At 46.2% G+C, this 17,602-nt stretch overlaps 1 protein-coding gene across 3 annotated transcripts in view; it reads left to right on the top strand.

The window, feature by feature from the left end:
- Nucleotides 1-17,602, top strand: part of SLCO3A1 (solute carrier organic anion transporter family member 3A1) — a 113,256-nt gene that overhangs the window by 8,551 nt on the left and 87,103 nt on the right. For all 3 annotated transcript variants that reach the window (XM_031587757.2, XM_090149033.1, XM_090149034.1), the window contains one exon: nt 13,086-13,551. In XM_031587757.2, the coding sequence (XP_031443617.1) occupies nt 13,086-13,551 (466 nt within the window). The remainder of the gene's footprint in view (nt 1-13,085; nt 13,552-17,602) is intronic.

A 17,602-nucleotide genomic window follows, 5' to 3' on the forward strand; every position in this document is an offset into this window, starting at 1 on the left:
CAGGCTAGACATCACGCTGTGGCTGGAAGGCAGTCTCTGAGAGGCTGCAGGAAGCCTGTTGTGTGCTTTGTACAGGAGCAGGACAAGTCCCCCACACTTCTGAATAACACCAGACCTGGATGTAGACGTACAAATCTGAGGGACATTGAGGGAGAAGAGGAGCAGCGTCAGAAGCTTCCCAAAGAGAAGTTGCAAGTACTGAGTGAAAGAAAATGATTTGGCAGAATCATGAAGTCACAAAGGTTGGAAAAGACCTCTAGGATCACCCGGTCCAAACTCAACTCGCCCTCCTGACCATGTCCCTCAGTGTCACATCTCCATGTTTATCAAATAGGGATGGTGACTCCACCACCTCTTGGGCAGCCTGTGCCAATGTGAAGGAGGGATGCCCTGGTGGTATCCTGCTGCTTGGTGGGCAATGCTGATGACTTCCATCTGCTGGAAACATGGTTGCTACTCTTCCTGGTACACTCGGCAGTGTTGCAGGATATACTGAGATGCCAAACTACGGGTAGTTTGTTTTATTTCCCTCTAATTGGGAATCAACAGGAAGATCACAATATTTAACAAGGTCTTGACTTCAAAAAAAGGACAAGCTGACATTTGGAGTTGTCGTCTTCCAGCCCAAAGGTTTGCTTTTTGTAGTTTCTCTGGGCTGCAGAAAGAGCTGTAATTGCCACGGTTTGGTAAAGCTCTTCTCTCTGAAGTGTTTGGAAACCTTTACCCTTCCTGTGGAAGGGTGTCCGTGTTGCTTGGTGAGGTGTTGTGGGCACTGGCACACTGCAGAAATGTTGGCTAGTGTCTGGCAAAAGGATTCTTCCATGCTTGGTTCCTCTCATCCCTCAGTGTCCAGTCACAGGCTCTTAGTGTGCAGCCAGGCTCAGCCCATGTCTGTGCAGGGTGCCACTAAAACATACTGTTTCTCTCCTGCTGGCATCTGTAAGATTTGGAGATTGTGAGAACTGACCTCACCAAGCGCAGCCAAAGAGAGAACCTTGAGCATGTAGGTCCTCTAGGAGAAATAGGGCAGCAGTTGTTTGGGCTTACCAGTAACAGAAAACTGTGTTTTTGTTTTTGTCTTGCTCAAAATACAGGGCAGAGAGCAGTTAATTACAATGGGCCTTTCAGCCTCTGCATGAGATGCACACTTTGTTTCCTGCTGCCTTTTGCTAGTTATAATGCAGGTCCTTATGTCTGAAGTCAGCGCAGCTGCTGGCTGAGGGGCAGGAGCTGCTGCTGAAGGGCTGCCTTGTCTGAGGGTGCCTGTTTGTGAAGGGCAACAGTATTCCTTGGGAATTATCCCCTGGTTTGTGTGATCCCGTGGTTGGTCCCATTGGAGGTGCTCAGCACTGTGATCACCTCCTGACCTCAACTGCGCTTCTGCAGGGATGCGCATCCCATGCTGCCTTCCCTGCTCTGGTGCAGAGGGGTGGTTTGCCACCAGGTTTGTGTATCTGTCATGAAAAGGTGATAACAAAAACCTCATGGCTGCTTTGAGCTCTTGGCTGTGGTGCTGGTCTGCACTGGGGTTTGTGCTTTTCTTTCTGCATGCCATGATAATAATGTTAAAAAGACAATGTGTATGAAGGAAGCTGGCATGAGGTTACCAAAACACTTTCCTGTAGTCCTTGAGATTCAAACCTACCAACTTGAAAAATCTGAAGAGCAAAGGCTATTTCAAACATCCCATATAGCTAAATAAGCTTCTCGCTTCTAAGTGGTTGTTTGCTCATTTGATGTCGCTTCTGTATTAACAAATATTTCTGTGAATGAATGGACTTGAAAAACAGTTTGGGAGTTGTTTGGGCACTGAAGTGAAGCCATCCTAACAAATCATGTGCTACAGGCACAGCTTTGTGGGTTTGCTGCTTGCAGTTTGCTGTGTCGTTTGGCATAACGGTACAAGCTTTCCCAAATGCAGGCCTTACACAGACGTCCAGTGTTTGCTGTGAATTAGGATACATCAGGCCATATTGCTCTTAATCTCAGTGCTAGACAAGGCAGAAGGTTCACATTTCTTCTTGCTTTCTCTTGTGAATATGCTTGGGGCCTAAGGTTTAGCCTCTTGAAGCTGAGGACAAACTTATTAATTTGAATCATTCAGCTTAATGCTGGACAAGTCATTAGCCAGAATTTTTATTTCACTTTGTTATTTAAATAGATCCCAATTTAAATAGATCCCTAATGAATCACTGTAGTTGTGTGTAATGACTCCCGGGAAACTTTGGGTGCAGCTTCTATGATAAGGTGTAAATGCAGCCTCTAGAATGAGATCTCTGCTGTTTTCAAGTGCAGATTGCATTCTTCTGATGTACGTGTCTGAATGGTTTCCAGGGTCCCATGTAGTTCATTTCTTCAAGGTGCTCCCATATTGATACTTTACATCTTGGATATTCTATGGATGGATGGATGTCCAGAGAGCAATCTGTTTGCTAGGTAGCAACCTTGGTAAATCTGCATGCAAAGTTCTTTGCTTTCATTGCATTGCTGGAGCAAGAGCGTTGTGTTGAGGATAAACTGGCTGGTTTGCATCCAGGAAATATTTTTACTTCTCGGTATAAGAGCATGAAACCACTTGAAGATTTTGTATCGTCAGGATTTTGAGTCAAAGAAGGGAAAATCTGGAATGGAGTTTCACTCCTTGGAGAGCTCCTTCTATATAAGAGGAAAGTCCATCGAGTGGAGCTGTAGGGACTTTATAAGGCGTCACTGAATTGAGTGCTCTCTTGTGGAAGCCACTGTGAGTCTGAAAATCAATAGAAGGTTACATGGTCTGATGCCTGAATGAGCTTTTCCTGGTTCTTCTTTAATCTCCCAGCTCAATACTCACATATACCCAACTTCAAAATGACTTGCTGTGATGACATTGTAGTGTGATGGGGTTGGTGGTTGGTCCAAACAAACAAATATTTTGCAAAGGGGCTGCGGCAGAGTGCCGTTTTCTGGTTTAATTATCAGTGCCTTTTGGCATGAGTAGAGCATATCTGGTTATTCTGATGTAGAGCACAGCCAGAACATCATGGATTCCTCTCAGAGATCACACTCTGAGGCTTCATGGTGTGCTGCCTTTAAGAGATGCATAGCACTTTGCAGCAGTGAAAATGCAAGTGGGAGCCAAAATGATTTTTGCTTTCTCCTTTGTTTGTTCCCACATAATGCAACAATTTGGGCACTCTCAATTTGATTCTCAGCACCCCTGCTCTCTCCCTTGCCCCATCTGCTCCCAAAACCAGGAGATAAATAGGGAAGCAGCAACTTGTTTCTTCAGAGCAATTTCTCTCTAGGCAGAGTCTGTTGATGGTGGCATCTTGGCAGGGATAGAAGAAAATTCCAGCCACATGTGGGTTATGTTTTAAAGGCAGGGATTTGCTTTGCAGTTGGCTGTCTGTAGCTGTCATGTCCAAACTGACTGCCTTCATCAGTCAAGACTGATGTCTGTGCCCAAGGAAATCTGTTTGCATTTGCATTTGAGCAATGTGACACGTGGCAGACCTGGGAGAAGACAGCTTTGCCATGGAATAATGCTTGTTGGCTAAGCAACAGCTACTTTATGCAGTTCTTTGTGAAGATGTAGGCTGGGGCCTTGTGACAAAGCAGGAAATGAACTCCAGTGTCATGGACTGACTTGGGCATTCTTTGTGTTTTTTCTCTCCATCAACTACTTTGGTAGTTATGGTGTAGCCAGGCTTCGTGGGCATCTTGTGGGCTGGGACTGTGGACACTCAGTCTTTGCTTTTTGAGCCTTTGCAGGAAAATTCTTATTTGGGGCTGCTTTACTAGCTCTGTGGTAGTGATGGATTGAAGAGCCTGAGGGTATTATTTTTCAAAGATGCTTTCTGAGCCACAGTCAAATTGACAGAAGTGACTTACTCTAAGTGTCTCTTTGAAAACGGCACTTTCGTTCCAAAGCCACTTAAGTGCTTCTGGAAAATCTCTTTGCCTATTATTGATTGCAGTGGATTGCTTCAGTGGTGCCTGGCTTCATTTGAAGCAGGCTGGAATTAAAAACTAAAAAACTATTATGTGCCTAGCTAATAAACTGCCTTGTAATTAGTACATTTGGGAGGCAGGAACCAGGGGGAGCTGAGTATAAGGGGAATGACGTTCCTGTAAAAGCTGTCTGTAAAGAATGAACGAAGAAATGTGGAAATAGATGGAAGTGTGGCATGTGAAATGGGTGCTGGGGGTGTACTGATGGGAAGAAAACAGGCATGAAGCTACAAGGAAAGCTTTAATAAGCTTACATTAAAGCAGACAGAACATTGAGCCTAGCAGCTAGTAAAATTGCATGAAGAATGATCTGCACCGATCAGACAGTTGGAGTTCATGTAACCTGTTTTCCAGCTTCCTCCATGGAGGGTGGACCGGATGCATCAGCAGGTATCTCCAGCATCATCCTCTGGTATAGGAAGCCTGTGTTAGGAACTGCCTTGACCGCTTTGCTGGCTTAATTATGCTGGGTTACGTGCTTGTGTTCATTTTTTTGGTCTGGTGTTTGGCATGATGTTGAACAAGGAATGTGAAGCCATTCCAACCCTGTAGTATTGTGCTTTGCTCATCTCAGGCTTTGGTGGCTAAGTGGAGGAGGTGGTGACTTCTGTTTTTCTTGGGCGTGCTCATTGAATTTTGCAGGCTCTGGTGATTGTATAGTGAGGGAGGGGACTGTAAGCTGCTCTTCAGTGCCTGTCTCTAACAAGAGTGGTTGTTAGTACTGCAGGCATGGGGTGAAATTTGGCCATCTGTGTGTACAGCCTCAGCAGACACATTTGTTCATTGGCTTTTTGATAGCTCGCTTCGTAGTGAACCCCAGATGACAGGAGCCCTGTTCCTTGGTGAGGCATCTCATTGCTTCTGTCTGTTTTACAGGCAACATGTTGAGTCCAAGTGAGACTACAAGAAGTCTGCAAGCAATAGCTAGATCTCAAAGTTAATTATTCTTTAACTACAAGATGGTTTTTATTGCCTGTATAGGTTTTTTTTTGTGTGTTACTTTAAAAGGCAAGTGTAAATCGCCTTCTGTTCAGGAGCGGAGTGGCAACGTGGGGATGATGAGATGGTGGGGGATATAATGTTGCATGGTTTGTGCTGTGCTCTGAGCTGCCCGGCTTTGATGTGCACATGTCACAGGTCTGCCCTTCACAACTTGCACCCCACTTCTTCACACCGGAAGCGCTCAGATAACAGGAGGTTCTCAGGCAGGAATAGAGGTCAGAACACCTTCTCACCCCCCCTCCTTGCCTGTTTACGCCGCAAGTTCTGTGCTCGCCTCCACGCCTGCCCTGCTCTACATTGGGGAGCTTGGCAGCAGCAGACACACAGCTCCCCTTTGTACCCTTGGACGGCGTGGAAGGAGAGCACAGTGCTTTGCAAGCAGCTCTGTAGGAGGGTGTTACTTAGCAAATGAGCAGGATGACACGGACAGCTCTTGTGTGGGCTGCAGTGTGAGGTGGGGAGAAGCAGCTCATGTGGTTGTGGGACCGGCGTGGGGTGTTGGCTTTTGGGTGCTGGAGACCTGTGACACCACCTGCAGAGATGTGAAGTTTTATGCCTTTATTTTGTGAGGTACCACAAAATGCTGCGGCTCAGTACGGAACGTGGCTGTTTTGTTAGTTCCCTTCTAAGTGGCTTCCTTCCTCCCATCACTTACTAAACAGAAGTATTTTTGTACTGGTTGATGAGAAACGGCTCTAAGTTCTCTTTAAGCTGGGTTCCCGTTTGCTGTAGCCACGCATCCGTGGTGGGGAGTGGAACATAAGACATATCAGCAGAGCCAGAGCAGATGTGGGGGAAAAGGAGCAGGACTTGTCAGAAGCCCTCCTCTCTCAGCATACAGCATTTATATAATCACCGCTGTCCTCCGACTGTGAAAAATGAATTCAGCTTCTATCAAAGCTCGTATTAACGCTGCTTCAGAGTGCCCTGCATGTGTCACTTCTGCCCTGCTTCTCTCCTGGAGCTGGGAGAGATGCTGCAGTCAGCTCTGCAGGCCTCACACCTGCGCTGTGACATGGCTTGGGTGCAACCCTTAGTCCTGAACTCAGCTCTTCATGATAAATTAAGACAACATGAAGCCCTTTGCATGACAGGTTTTCTTGCCAGGCTTGCACTGTGGTTTCTGTTGTGGTAAGTAGCCCTGCTTATAGTGTGAAGTCTTCACTGCAGATCTGCATTGATGCAAGGGGGGAGGCAAAGAGTGAAATGATGGCTCTGCAGTCAGAATCCTGCCTCTCTAGTGCTTTGGTGGCCCACAGAAGAGGCTTTTTTTTTTTTTTTTGCAGTAAGAGCCCCCCAGAGATTTGAGCTCCATCTCTTCTCTGTGTTTGTACTGACCCGTCTGCACAGTGCAGATCAGAGCCCCTGGTCTGGAGCTGAGCCCAGGATAAAGGTGCCCTGTTTGTACAGTTCAGGGCTCATGGGTGGATCTTACTGCAGCCCTGTTTGTGCCAGGGGCAGCTGTCACCGTGTAGGAGCCTGCATTTAAGTTGGTATGCACAGTTTAAGTTACTTTTTGTCTGGCTCCATTCAGCTACTCATTGGACACAAGAAAAAAAAAATCTGTTTCTGAATGTGTCAGAGATGCTCTGATGAATTCCTGTAGCTGTTTGCTTTCACAGAGCTGAGCACTGGCCCCTTTCTGTGAACCCCTGCTGCTGTGTGCTTACTGCACGTGGAATTCATGCTCCTCCGGGTCTGAAATGTGCCAGCAGTGCTGTTCTGTGCTGGGGTTGAGGCCTGAGCTCTGTGCATGTTCGCAGTGTGTTCTTTTGCTGCCAGTGAAAGTGACACAACGTTTAAAAATAAGGGTTTGGCTACCTGCTAGCTTTGTTGTATGTGTGCTGCTAAAGAGAAGCGTGGGCTACAAATGGGTTCCAGCACTGGGTATATATATGCAGGTAATTTGTCAGAGACTGAAATATCACCTGCATTCATACAGCGAAGTGAATCTTCAGCAAGCTTGGGAGCAGAAGGGCTGTGTGGACACTGAGTCAGTGGCTGTGATAATATTCCCATAGGCTGGGACTTCAGAAGGGTTCTGTAGAGAGGAAAAAATGTGGTGTGTCTGTTTCAGAGCAACAGAAAAAGCTTTTCAGGCTTCCCTACGTAGTTTGGTGTGGCCTGGTGCTATGTACCTGTGTCTATTTTGAGCTGCTGGTGACTCAGTGTTGTTTCATGATGGACGTGAGGGGGAAGGGTGCAATTAACACCCCCTGACAGCCTCTGTGCTCGTATCTCTTCAAGTGGGACAGCACTCTGCTCTTCCTGAGGGGAGGCAGGAAAAGGGGCCAGTCCATGCTGTCCCATGGAAGCAGATGCAGCACCTCAGTGGTGTTTGCTGCAATGATTGTCTGCTCCACAGAGGTTAATTTTTATGTTGCACATTTGATCTGTATGGTTCTCACGCTTGCTGAAGTAGTGGAATGTGCTATGGCTACCAGAATACGGGCTACTGAGGCACGGTGTGGTATGAGAAGTAGCAGAAAGAATTCTATGTGGTTGCAGCAAGGAAGGAAGGAGACGTGCATCCTTCTCAAGCAGAAGTGCTGTGCTTTTCTTGCTGCGTGGAGTAGTATCTTTTCTGCTCAGGCCACTGAAAATCCTGACCTTGAGCATGTGCTTAACTTTGACCCCATCAATAAACTCAGAGTTGGTCCCTAGAATATGGAATAAATTGCCCGCACCAGGCAGTGGAGCAGAGCATGGATCCGAGCTGCAAATTCCTACTGGCACCAGCACAGGAACTTGCAGATTTACTGGTGCATGTGCCTATGCTGTTTCTAGGCCAGCAGCAACAGTCAAGCTAATAACACCCTACTTCCCAGCAGAGGTTCAGCTGCAGCGTCTATTATCCCTGTCACGTGAATGCAAATTTCTATGCAGAGACTATTTCCAGCCCCTGAGCGGAGCCAGCCTGGGTGTGTTGGTATCACCACCCTTTTTTGCTTTCCTGTGTGTCCACATGCCCAAAGTCAGCACAGGTGTCAGCATCTGCAGTGAGAACATTGTTCCCATCAGTGGAAATTGAAGAGGTGTTGAAAGGAGTGATTGGCAGCCTGAGGTGGGCTCTGCCCATAGCCTCACCATTCCCTTAGCCCTATCCTGCTTGGGTGCTGGAAGGGAGGCCCAGGGGACAGCCAAAGAAAGGAGGCTGAAGGCACGTGGGACTGACTGTGCTCGTTCCAGGATGGCTCCTTTTTGGCTCTTCGAGGAAACCTGACTTTCCCACCTCTATAATGGAGACTGTGGGAGACGGTTGGCGTTTGTTTTCCTTTGGGAACTGAGTTGCCAGGCAATTATTTTACACCCTTTAGCGCTGCAGACATGTCTCTTCAAGTCCGATCTCTTACCACATAACTGAGAAAATGCTTTTTACATTAAAAAGAAGCCTTTAAAAAAGGCCCTTCAGGCATAAAGTCGATGTGTTTTCTATATATAACCCCGTATTATTAATACAATGAACTTATCTGTAGACTCTGTGGGTGAATATGACTTGATCATTGGAGATAGGAACAATATGATATCCATTTTCAGTGCACTATATATGTGACTCCGTAACCATGCCCCCAGCTTTCGATTCATTTCTTAGTGATAAAGTGGGGCAATAGTGTGAGGCAGGTCTGTGGATTGCATTTTTGCTGAGCATTAATGCAAAATAAACAGCCTATAGAGAGAACAAATGTGCCATCATTCAGAAATGCCAAGATCTATAGATTTGGGGCAGACAAGAATGATGAATGTGAGCAAGTATTATTGAACTAAGGCCAGAAAGGCACAAAAGCTTCCCTGGGTTTGGTTACAGGGATGGCAATATAAGTTGCTTTGGCTGAAAAAAATTCAAGCTGGTGATTGATTTCTTTTATTTTTTTTCTCCTTTATGTAGGAAATTTGTCACTGTGTACATAATGTGAGATCACTTTCCTTTTTCAATTACAGAGAAGTGTTTCAGAGTAAGTCCTTGGGAGGACCCTTCAGCCCAGATCCATGTGAGTGTTTGGGCACGACTGAGGCAAACAGGAGTGCAGCCTTCCCTGGCTCTGTAAGAAGAGCAGGGAGATGAGGTCTGTGAGCTCGCAGATAGCATACAATGAGCTTTAATTACTTGTGGTCATTGTGTGTTAGGTTGTGGGTTCACAAAGGCAGATGGCTGGGTTACATGGTTTCTCTAGATCCCCAGCCTGGCTTTCTTCTGAGGACAGTGTGCAGGTGCCCAAAGTGATGCAGGTTACAGTGGTTCAGTTGGTGTATCTGGTGCAGGCTTACCTGGGAGGAGCGTGAACTTGCAAAGCAGCAGCTGTTGGTGTCTAGTGCTATAGCTAAATCTTAGTGCTGGGTGGGAGATGTCTTGAGTGGGTGAAGTGAGAATTGTGGAGGCAGAGGATGTAGTTGGGGATGGAAAGGCAATTCCTGCTGCAGGGGGTGGTGGGAATGGTGCTGGCAGGCCGGTGTGTGTGCAGTGCTGCAGCTGAAGCACAAGGCAGGTGCAGCACCCCAGTGACCTGTTCAGGCCTGGGCTGTAGGGCACACGGATGTAAGGATGCACGAGCAGCAGGGATCTAGGCAAAGCAGAGCTGCTTTTAGCCAGGAAACAGCAAACTCACAGCTCCTGCTGCAGGCTGCATCCCTCTGCATTTTAACAGGAGATTGTCTACCTGAAGCCCCAGTGCTGCTCCAGCCTCTTGCATCCCTTATGCTGAACCAGCATCCGTGTGGGCTGTGCTCCCGAGCGCTCACCCTGCTCTCAGCACACAGCAACTCTTTCTAATCCTCACAGCCCTTTCACATGATGTCAGTATTTCACAGGGACCTGTGATGCCTTTTGCAACATTTACATAACTCTCGATAAATAGAGCTTGTGTCTGGGAGCTGCCATGGTTGGTCTGCTGGGGAAATATGGGCAGCGCAGTGCTGTCTTCTGATCCAGCAGTTTAAAAGGGCAGCAGCAGCTTCCTGCATGCAAACTGCAACTATCAGTCAGGTTACAGCTGGGGGATGCTTGCACACAGAAAGCTGTGTAAATGTGGGGTGTAGGAGAGAGCAGAAGAATGATTTTAGCCACGGGCAGAGGTTGGCTTTGAATTAATGCTAGTAACATCTCTGCTATGCTAATGCCAGCATTGGAGGCAGCGTGTGTATTTAAGGTCACAGCCAATGTTAAAGCAAGGATTTGGGCTGTGCTCTCTCAGCTGCTGCCACTCTGGATGTAATGCAGTTGTTGCTGGTGCTCTCTGATGCAAAATCTGCATGTTGACATTTTTTCTGTTTATTTTCCAGTCCTATTTTGGGCTTTGTTTTTTGCTCCCCCCCAGTCGCTGTGTTTTGGAGCCCACTCTGCTAATGCTGGTGTCAGCATTAGCTCTCAGATGCTGCTTTCTTCTGGGTTCTTGAGGCTGATGCATGATGCATCACTTAATAAAGGAATAAACTCCTGCCTGCTTTATCAGGACGGTTGGAGTTTGGTCTTTCTTCTCTCTTTTTTGTCTCTTCACCAAAGCAAAGCAAGAAGCTGTTAGTAGAGAGCAAAGCAGCACTGTGGAGTAATGCAGACTGAGTCTCCGTCTCTACTGTGTTTTAGTACAAAAGGAGAAGGACAGCCCAAGTCCAACTGAAGTAAGAGCAGAATGACAGCTGGGGCTGCTGGTTCTAATTCCCAGGTTTGTCAGTGGTGTACTGTCCCTGTCACTGTGAGTTTCACGTAGGAAAGGTGCAGTCTGGAACCCAGCTCTCTGAAATCTGAGCACCCTGCCGTGGCACCAAAGTGTTTCTAAATGCCAGCCTGCTTTTTAGTTACCTATGTATGCAAGGTAAAAGCTGACAATTTGGCAGGCAGGTTTAAATGCAGGAGAGACTTCCAAAACTAGTTAATACCTACTCACCTTGGGAATCACTTCAGATCAACCATCCTGAGTTATTCCGTCTGTACTTGCCTTGCTAACATTTGGCTCTGTGTGCCTCAGTTTACACAGCTGAAATGTGTAATTAGGTGTTTCCTATATAGGTATGGCTCAGAAATGGGCAATGTGGATGTGATTTTTTTGCCTCTGAGGTCAACAGCTGAACTTCATCAACTTCCATTTAAGCGGCTGGAAGTTGCACGTGGTGTCCAGGAGCATGGAGGGGTCCCCAGAGCCTGGCTTTGTGCTGTCTGCAGGATTTGCTGATGTTTGCTGCGTGGGGCTGAGTGCTGGAGCCCTGCTGGTGTGATGCACTGACCCTATTAGCTCACGTCTTGCGGTAAAACCAATCCATGCTGTGGGTGATAAATGGACTGCATGGTGGGCCAGCCTTGGGCAGCAGGATGCTGTACACATAGCTCTGCTTTGCTGTGACTGTGTCTGTCCCCACATGCTCAGCCGGGTCCCACAGTGGTTGGGAACAGTGAAATCTCCTTTAGATGTGCACTCAGGCGCTGTTTGCCAAACAGAACGGCTGAGCTCGCTGCAGCAGGGACAGGCTGTACTGTGCCATCATGCACAAGGTCAGCATTTCTCCCAGTGAATCCCAGCACTGTTTCACCCAGCGGGAGCTGCACCCTGTGTTCCAGATGGAACAGCAGTCTCCTCTCTCTCAGACACACACATACCTTCACTTGGCTTTGCTGTGGGGTGGAATTATTGCTGTGGTGTTGTCTTCAGTCAGAGGGCTGAGACTTTAGGTTGTGGTTCTTTCTTTTTTTTTTTTTTCCCTTGCTCAGTTCTTGGCTCCTGAATCTGAGCACTGACATAAAATAACAACTACTTGTACAGGACAAAGGCTGAATACTCAAAAATCCCAAATAAGTGATTCTTGTAGGCCTGACTCCAGGCACCTCTCTGGCTGAAGTCTCAGGGCTTTTGCTTATGCAGAGCAGAGGGGCTGCTCCTGCTGTCTTTCCCTTGAGTTGCTGATGGGGCTGTCTTTGTCCAGGCTGTGCCCTGCTCTACCCTAGCAGAGGCCAGCTGCCCCTGGAGAAGAGCTGCTGTCAGAATACTTTAAAGTCGGTCAGACTGGCTCCTGCTTTGTGAGGTTTATCAGCAAAGATTTTCAGTGCCTCCAGTGGGAGGCTATTTTTACTCTATCCAGGGGCTACCTTCTGCTGTGAGGTCTTTACAGCATGGTGTGGCTCTTTTTAACAGCAAAACTTGCCTGTTTTAGGACAACCTTAAGTGTCGTCGTCTTTTGCATTCTGAAAAACAAGGTAGTCTTTTATCTAAGGGAAAAGCTTTTGGTGTTTCTGTGACACGTTCAAGATCATATTTCTTTATTTTCCTATGTAGATCAGACACTGCTTCAGACATAAGAATGCACTGAGTCTTCTCTTCTGAACAGGGATGGCAGCAAGTGAGGTGCCCAGTGTTTCATCTTCAACCCCCATTGCTCAGGGCTTTGACCAATGTGTGAAACCCACGGTGCATTTCATTGCCCTTCGTAATCAAGACTGGGCTTCAGATCACCAGATCCATCTTCCTGCCCTGTGGCAAGATCAGTCATACCTGTAGTGTTCCTAAGAGATGCTGCTCTGTGTTCTTTTCCAGTAGCCCTGCAGCCTCTCCAGGTAGTATATTTGCATGCCTGGCATCTCTTGCCATCAGAAGGCTGCTTCCCCGTCCCCCACCCCCCATCCTTGTGTTTAATCTGAGTCAGCTTTGCTGTCGTTTCAGCTTGTCGCTTCTCATCCTGCCCCTTTTTGAATACAAAGAACAGGTCATTCCTTTTTGCATCAGTCTTGAGATTGATGACTATTCCTGTGCCTCTTTTTCAACTTAAATAGCCACCACGTTACATTTTTCCTTCTTCGTAGTAGGTTTAAATCTTCTATGTAAATCTTAATTTGCTTGTCTTCTCAAAGCTATTCTGTAATTGAAGATCTCAGTCATTAACTAATCCACGAACAGTTTAAGCCATTTGATCACCGTTTTATTTAAATGCTTTAATGGAAGCCTTCTATGCCAGCCAAATTGCCTATTTGTGCATCGCTGTCTCTGACTGACTTCCTAAACTTGTGCTAGCATGCGAGCCAAGTATGTGCAAGGATTCGCAAGGCACACAGGGAGGACAGAAAGCAGTTTGCTCTCCCTTTCAGTAACTATCTCTGGATTTCTCTGTTGCAGGTGAGTGTTTTAACCACCTTGGAGCGGCGGTTCAACCTCCAGAGTGCAGACGTGGGTGTCATTGCCAGCAGCTTTGAAATCGGCAACCTGGCCCTCATCCTTTTTGTGAGCTACTTCGGAGCCCGAGGACACAGACCACGCTTGATAGGATGTGGAGGGATTGTCATGGCCTTGGGTGCCCTCCTTTCCGCGTTGCCTGAATTTCTGACCCACCAGTACGAATACGAATCAGGGGAGATACGCTGGGGAGCTGAAGGGAGGGATGTGTGTGCTGCCAATGGGTCCACCAGTGATGAGGGACCAGACCCAGACCTTATCTGCAGGAATCGGACTGCCACCAACATGATGTACTTGCTGCTCATTGGAGCACAGGTCCTCCTGGGCATTGGTGCTACCCCTGTCCAGCCCCTGGGGGTTTCCTACATCGACGACCACGTGAGGCGGAAAGATTCCTCTCTGTACATAGGTAAGGCTCTGTTAACTTCTCACTGGAAGCTTTTCCATGTTGCTTTTGTTCTACTTGTTGCCGGTGGAAGGGCTGCCTTCAGGTTTCTTCTCTCTGTGGTGCTGTGCTTGTGAAGGTAAGGTGGCATTGGTCTGTACTCGAGTGATAATAAGCAGCAGGGAAGTACCCTGATATTTTCTTTTGTTGTAGCTATGGTAAAGATTGACAGCCATGATAATGGAGAGTGAATAGTTAGGAAGCTGCTGTTTGCCCAGATTGCTTCAAGTTCTGATACTGGTTGTTTAAGGTTGACTGAAAAGGAGATGCATGACTTGTCACTTCCACCATCACATTTTAGCAAGCAGGGGCCGTTACAGAGTAGGTGCTATGACCCAATGTACTGCAACAGAGCCCCAAATAATGTGACCCATGTAACAAAATGGGATGAAGAAGCTGGTGATGTCTGCTTTGAGATATGCTGAGCCCAGAGTTGACCTCATTATTGTGGTGATGGCATTGTAAACGTATTCCAGATCTCTAAGATACGAAATTTGGGTTGAGTTACCTGGTGAAGCATCTCTGGTTGTCATAAAGTTCTCACTGGTTTCAGCAGTAGTACCCACTGCAGCAGATTTAAAGTGGGTGCTGTGGGTGAAGTTGTTCACCTGGGGGGGAAAGAAACAAAACCAAAAACTTTACTAGCTTGGCTCATCCTTTTGTCTGCAGTGCTTGTCACCAGGTAAATTGCTCCAATGCAAGAAATCACAGTAAAGTTTAAGTATGTGCTGCTGTAAATGTGTTTTTTCTGAAGTTGTTAGTATTATTTCTAGGATCTAAAGCTTTGTGCACTTGTGCTTTAATCCCTCATTTCAGCCATCAACTGGATGGACATTGCCATCAGTTCTCTCCTTGCTATGACGTTTACCAAGCTCCCAGCTATTACTGAACACAGCTTTGGCCAAAGCTGGGCAGTCCCACTGACCTGAAGGGCATTAGGTGTCCTGGGATAGCACAGCTACACAGCATGTCATTCCTGGATGTGTTCCTACGTGACTTAGAGGCTCTTCTACATATTCAAAGCGTGTCCATGTTTTCCTGTCACTGGCCATAAAATCCTGATATTTCTGTTCTGTGTTGCTATTAACCTTCCCTTTGTTCTATAAGGGCTTGTGAGGGATCTGCTGGATAGAGCTGGGTGATACGTAAAATACATGATACTGTCCAGCCCAAAGGTGAATGATGAGACTAAATTCACTGGGGCAGCTTTGCCAGCATCGTAAATGATGAGCTGGAATTTTGAGTGATTCTAAGATTATCTGTTATTTAAAAAAAAACGATATGAAGAAGCAGCAACTTTCAGTCTGTTCCATGGGCGTTTTTAAGCAATGCTTCATGTCTGAGAACAGGATTAAGGAGGGTGCGTAAGAGGAAGATTAGGAAGAGTGATTCTTCTTGGTCCTTAGATACATTCATCTTGTATGCTAAAATAACTTATTTAAATAAAGTTGGCAGATCAGCTGTGGCTGGGAAAACGCTGCCAGAAGAAAATGATTTCTGCTTACTGTGTGCTTCCTTCAGAAATATGCATTTAAATGTATAGGGTTCCTTTCTACAGGTAGACTGCAAAAAAAAAAAGTGAAATTACTGGCTTTGCTTATGGAATCCCAATCTGAGTGTGTACATGTGAACTGTGGGGTGCAGAAGAGAGTATGTGTACACCCAACCTATCAGCCATGCCAGCAATGAAGTTCAATATCTGTCCTCTCCCAACCTATCCATCACAAGTAGGTTGTGGAATAGGGGATGATTAATTCTGACATCAAACTGCGTTCGGTTTGGTTATTAAAAGCACAAGCTAACAGGAAAAAATGAACAGAAGTATTGCTCTGTGAGTGAATGAATATAAATGGAGAGGAAGCTGTTGGAAATGTGTGTCATTTTAGATTTGAGAATACTTGAAGTGGTCAGAATTCTTATTTCAGGTGTTATTAGAGAACTATTTGCTCCGGTTTGTGTTATGCTGATTATTTTTTGTTGATGTTGTCAATGCAGTTTTCAGTGGCCTTAGCAGAAAGCTGGCTGAGCAGCTTACCCATTTCATTCTCCTTTGTTTCACAGAGGAAATAACTGCAGAGTGTATACTGTCACTGTGCTATATTTATATCAGTTTGCTTTCTCATAATAGCATGTTCACTCAGTGGGGGCTGCTCTGTGTGTGACCAGATAAAATGTTTTTGGGTAAGTTCCCTCAGTTTAAATTAAGAGCAAATCTGGCATAGGTTGTTCCCTTAGGATAGAAACTAATTAATGGCAGTGGTAATAGTCTGGCCAAGCTTTCCATCATGGTTGGCTGCTGGTTAGAAATGATCTGATTGACCAGTCCATGCTGTCTTCAGTGTATTGTCACGTACGTATGGGCTGCACTGTAGCCAGGGGGAAGAAGCAGTCTCTTACCTGACAGCTAAGTACTAGTTATTGCTCACCTGCAATAAAATCCCTCTTTTGTCTCAAGGCAGTGAATTAGATAGAAATAACCCCTTGCACTGAGAGTTTTTTTCCTTCCCTGTGAATGTACTGGAGTTCAGTGGAATAACTTAAGTAACCTCATGTAAAGGCGTGTTACAATGCAGGAGGACTGCTCTATTCACCAACAAACATTTTTTTCTTTTATATTAGGATAAAACACATGTGTGCAGAAGAATGCAGATGCAGTACTTGAGTGGCTTTTAAATTGCAGCTTTACTTTCACTCGTAATGAAAGCCATAGAATAGAATACATTTATGGCCCTGGAGTCTCAAGTCCTGTATGCTGTGGTTTCTCTGCATGAGATGGGCAGTGCACCTCTGCTGTGCTTCCTTAGGAGGCAGAGGTTGCTCAGGCTTGTGCTCGGCCGAGGAGGTGGGGATTCGTGGAGTTTCATAATTTGAGAGACGGGGTGAAAGATTACAGATCTGTGGCATGGGCTGCTGACATGTAGCTTCATGTTTCTTGAGCTAACAGTGGGTATGTTACGTTTTCTTGAGGCCTGCAGTGTGTTGATACCAAACTCAAACAGATCCTGTTGCTGTAGTAACCAACCCAAGGAGAAGGGCTGTGCTGTGGTAACTGAGGGCACGCACCTAAGGATGTTCAGAAGGAAGCAGTGTTGGTGTGGTAGTGTTGTCTGTTCCTGCTACCCGTGGGAGATACGTTCCCCTTCCATGCCAGCGACTGAGAGCATGTTTGACATAAAAGTTTGTAAAGCTGGCAATAGCAGCCAAGAGATAAGAAAATATAGGAGTTCTCATGGCTTTATGGAGAAGGGAAAGTCTGCTTTGGTGCTGGTTTGCTTCCCTTTCTCCGTCTGCTGTTAAGGTCTCAACTCTTTTTTAAAGATATCAAAACAAGCAGGGTGATTCTCTCTGTGTATTTATTGGCATTTGGCATAAATAACCCCTCTGACAGGAGGAGCACCTTGCTCCTGCAGGCTGTGCAGGGCTCATTATTACTGCAATTTCACTAATGTCAAAGGATTCCATCAATTTGTAGCACCATTTGTTTTAAAGGGGGGGGGGAGGAGGGGGAAGTATGTTGAGAACTACTTACTACACAGTTCCTTTTTCTACCCACTAATGACTCACTTGACATTTCCCACTTTTCTTAGTTCCTTTTCTGCTGGATCTTGCTGAGTTCTGTTGAAATCAATGAAGACTTTGTCATTAAGAGGGGGATCAGAAGTGTTACAGAGCTGATACGGGGGAGAAAAAAAAATCTGATCTGACTGGTTGTATGGATTTGCTGCCTCTTGGATGAGTAAGAGCTTACAAGTGTTTTCTGCTCACTGGAGCACCCATGTTGCTCTCAGCATTGGCTTGTGTGCTTGGCAAGAGCCAGGATAATGCTGTGGTAGATTAATGTTATTAGCAGCCTCCTTATGCACCTTCTGGGCTTCCTGCAGCATTTAACATGTGCTGCTGAAGTTGTTGCATCTTGTCTAGAGCATGGTTACCTACAGAGCAGAATGAATGGCTTCTGGAAGCCAGCATTAGGTCTTGGACAATTAAAGGCTGCATTATAGAGAGGAAGTTGCTA

Source organism: Phasianus colchicus, chromosome 12 (genome assembly GCF_987193195.1).
Source record: "Phasianus colchicus chromosome 12, bPhaCol1.hap1.1, whole genome shotgun sequence".
Taxonomy (NCBI): Eukaryota; Metazoa; Chordata; class Aves; order Galliformes; family Phasianidae; genus Phasianus; species Phasianus colchicus.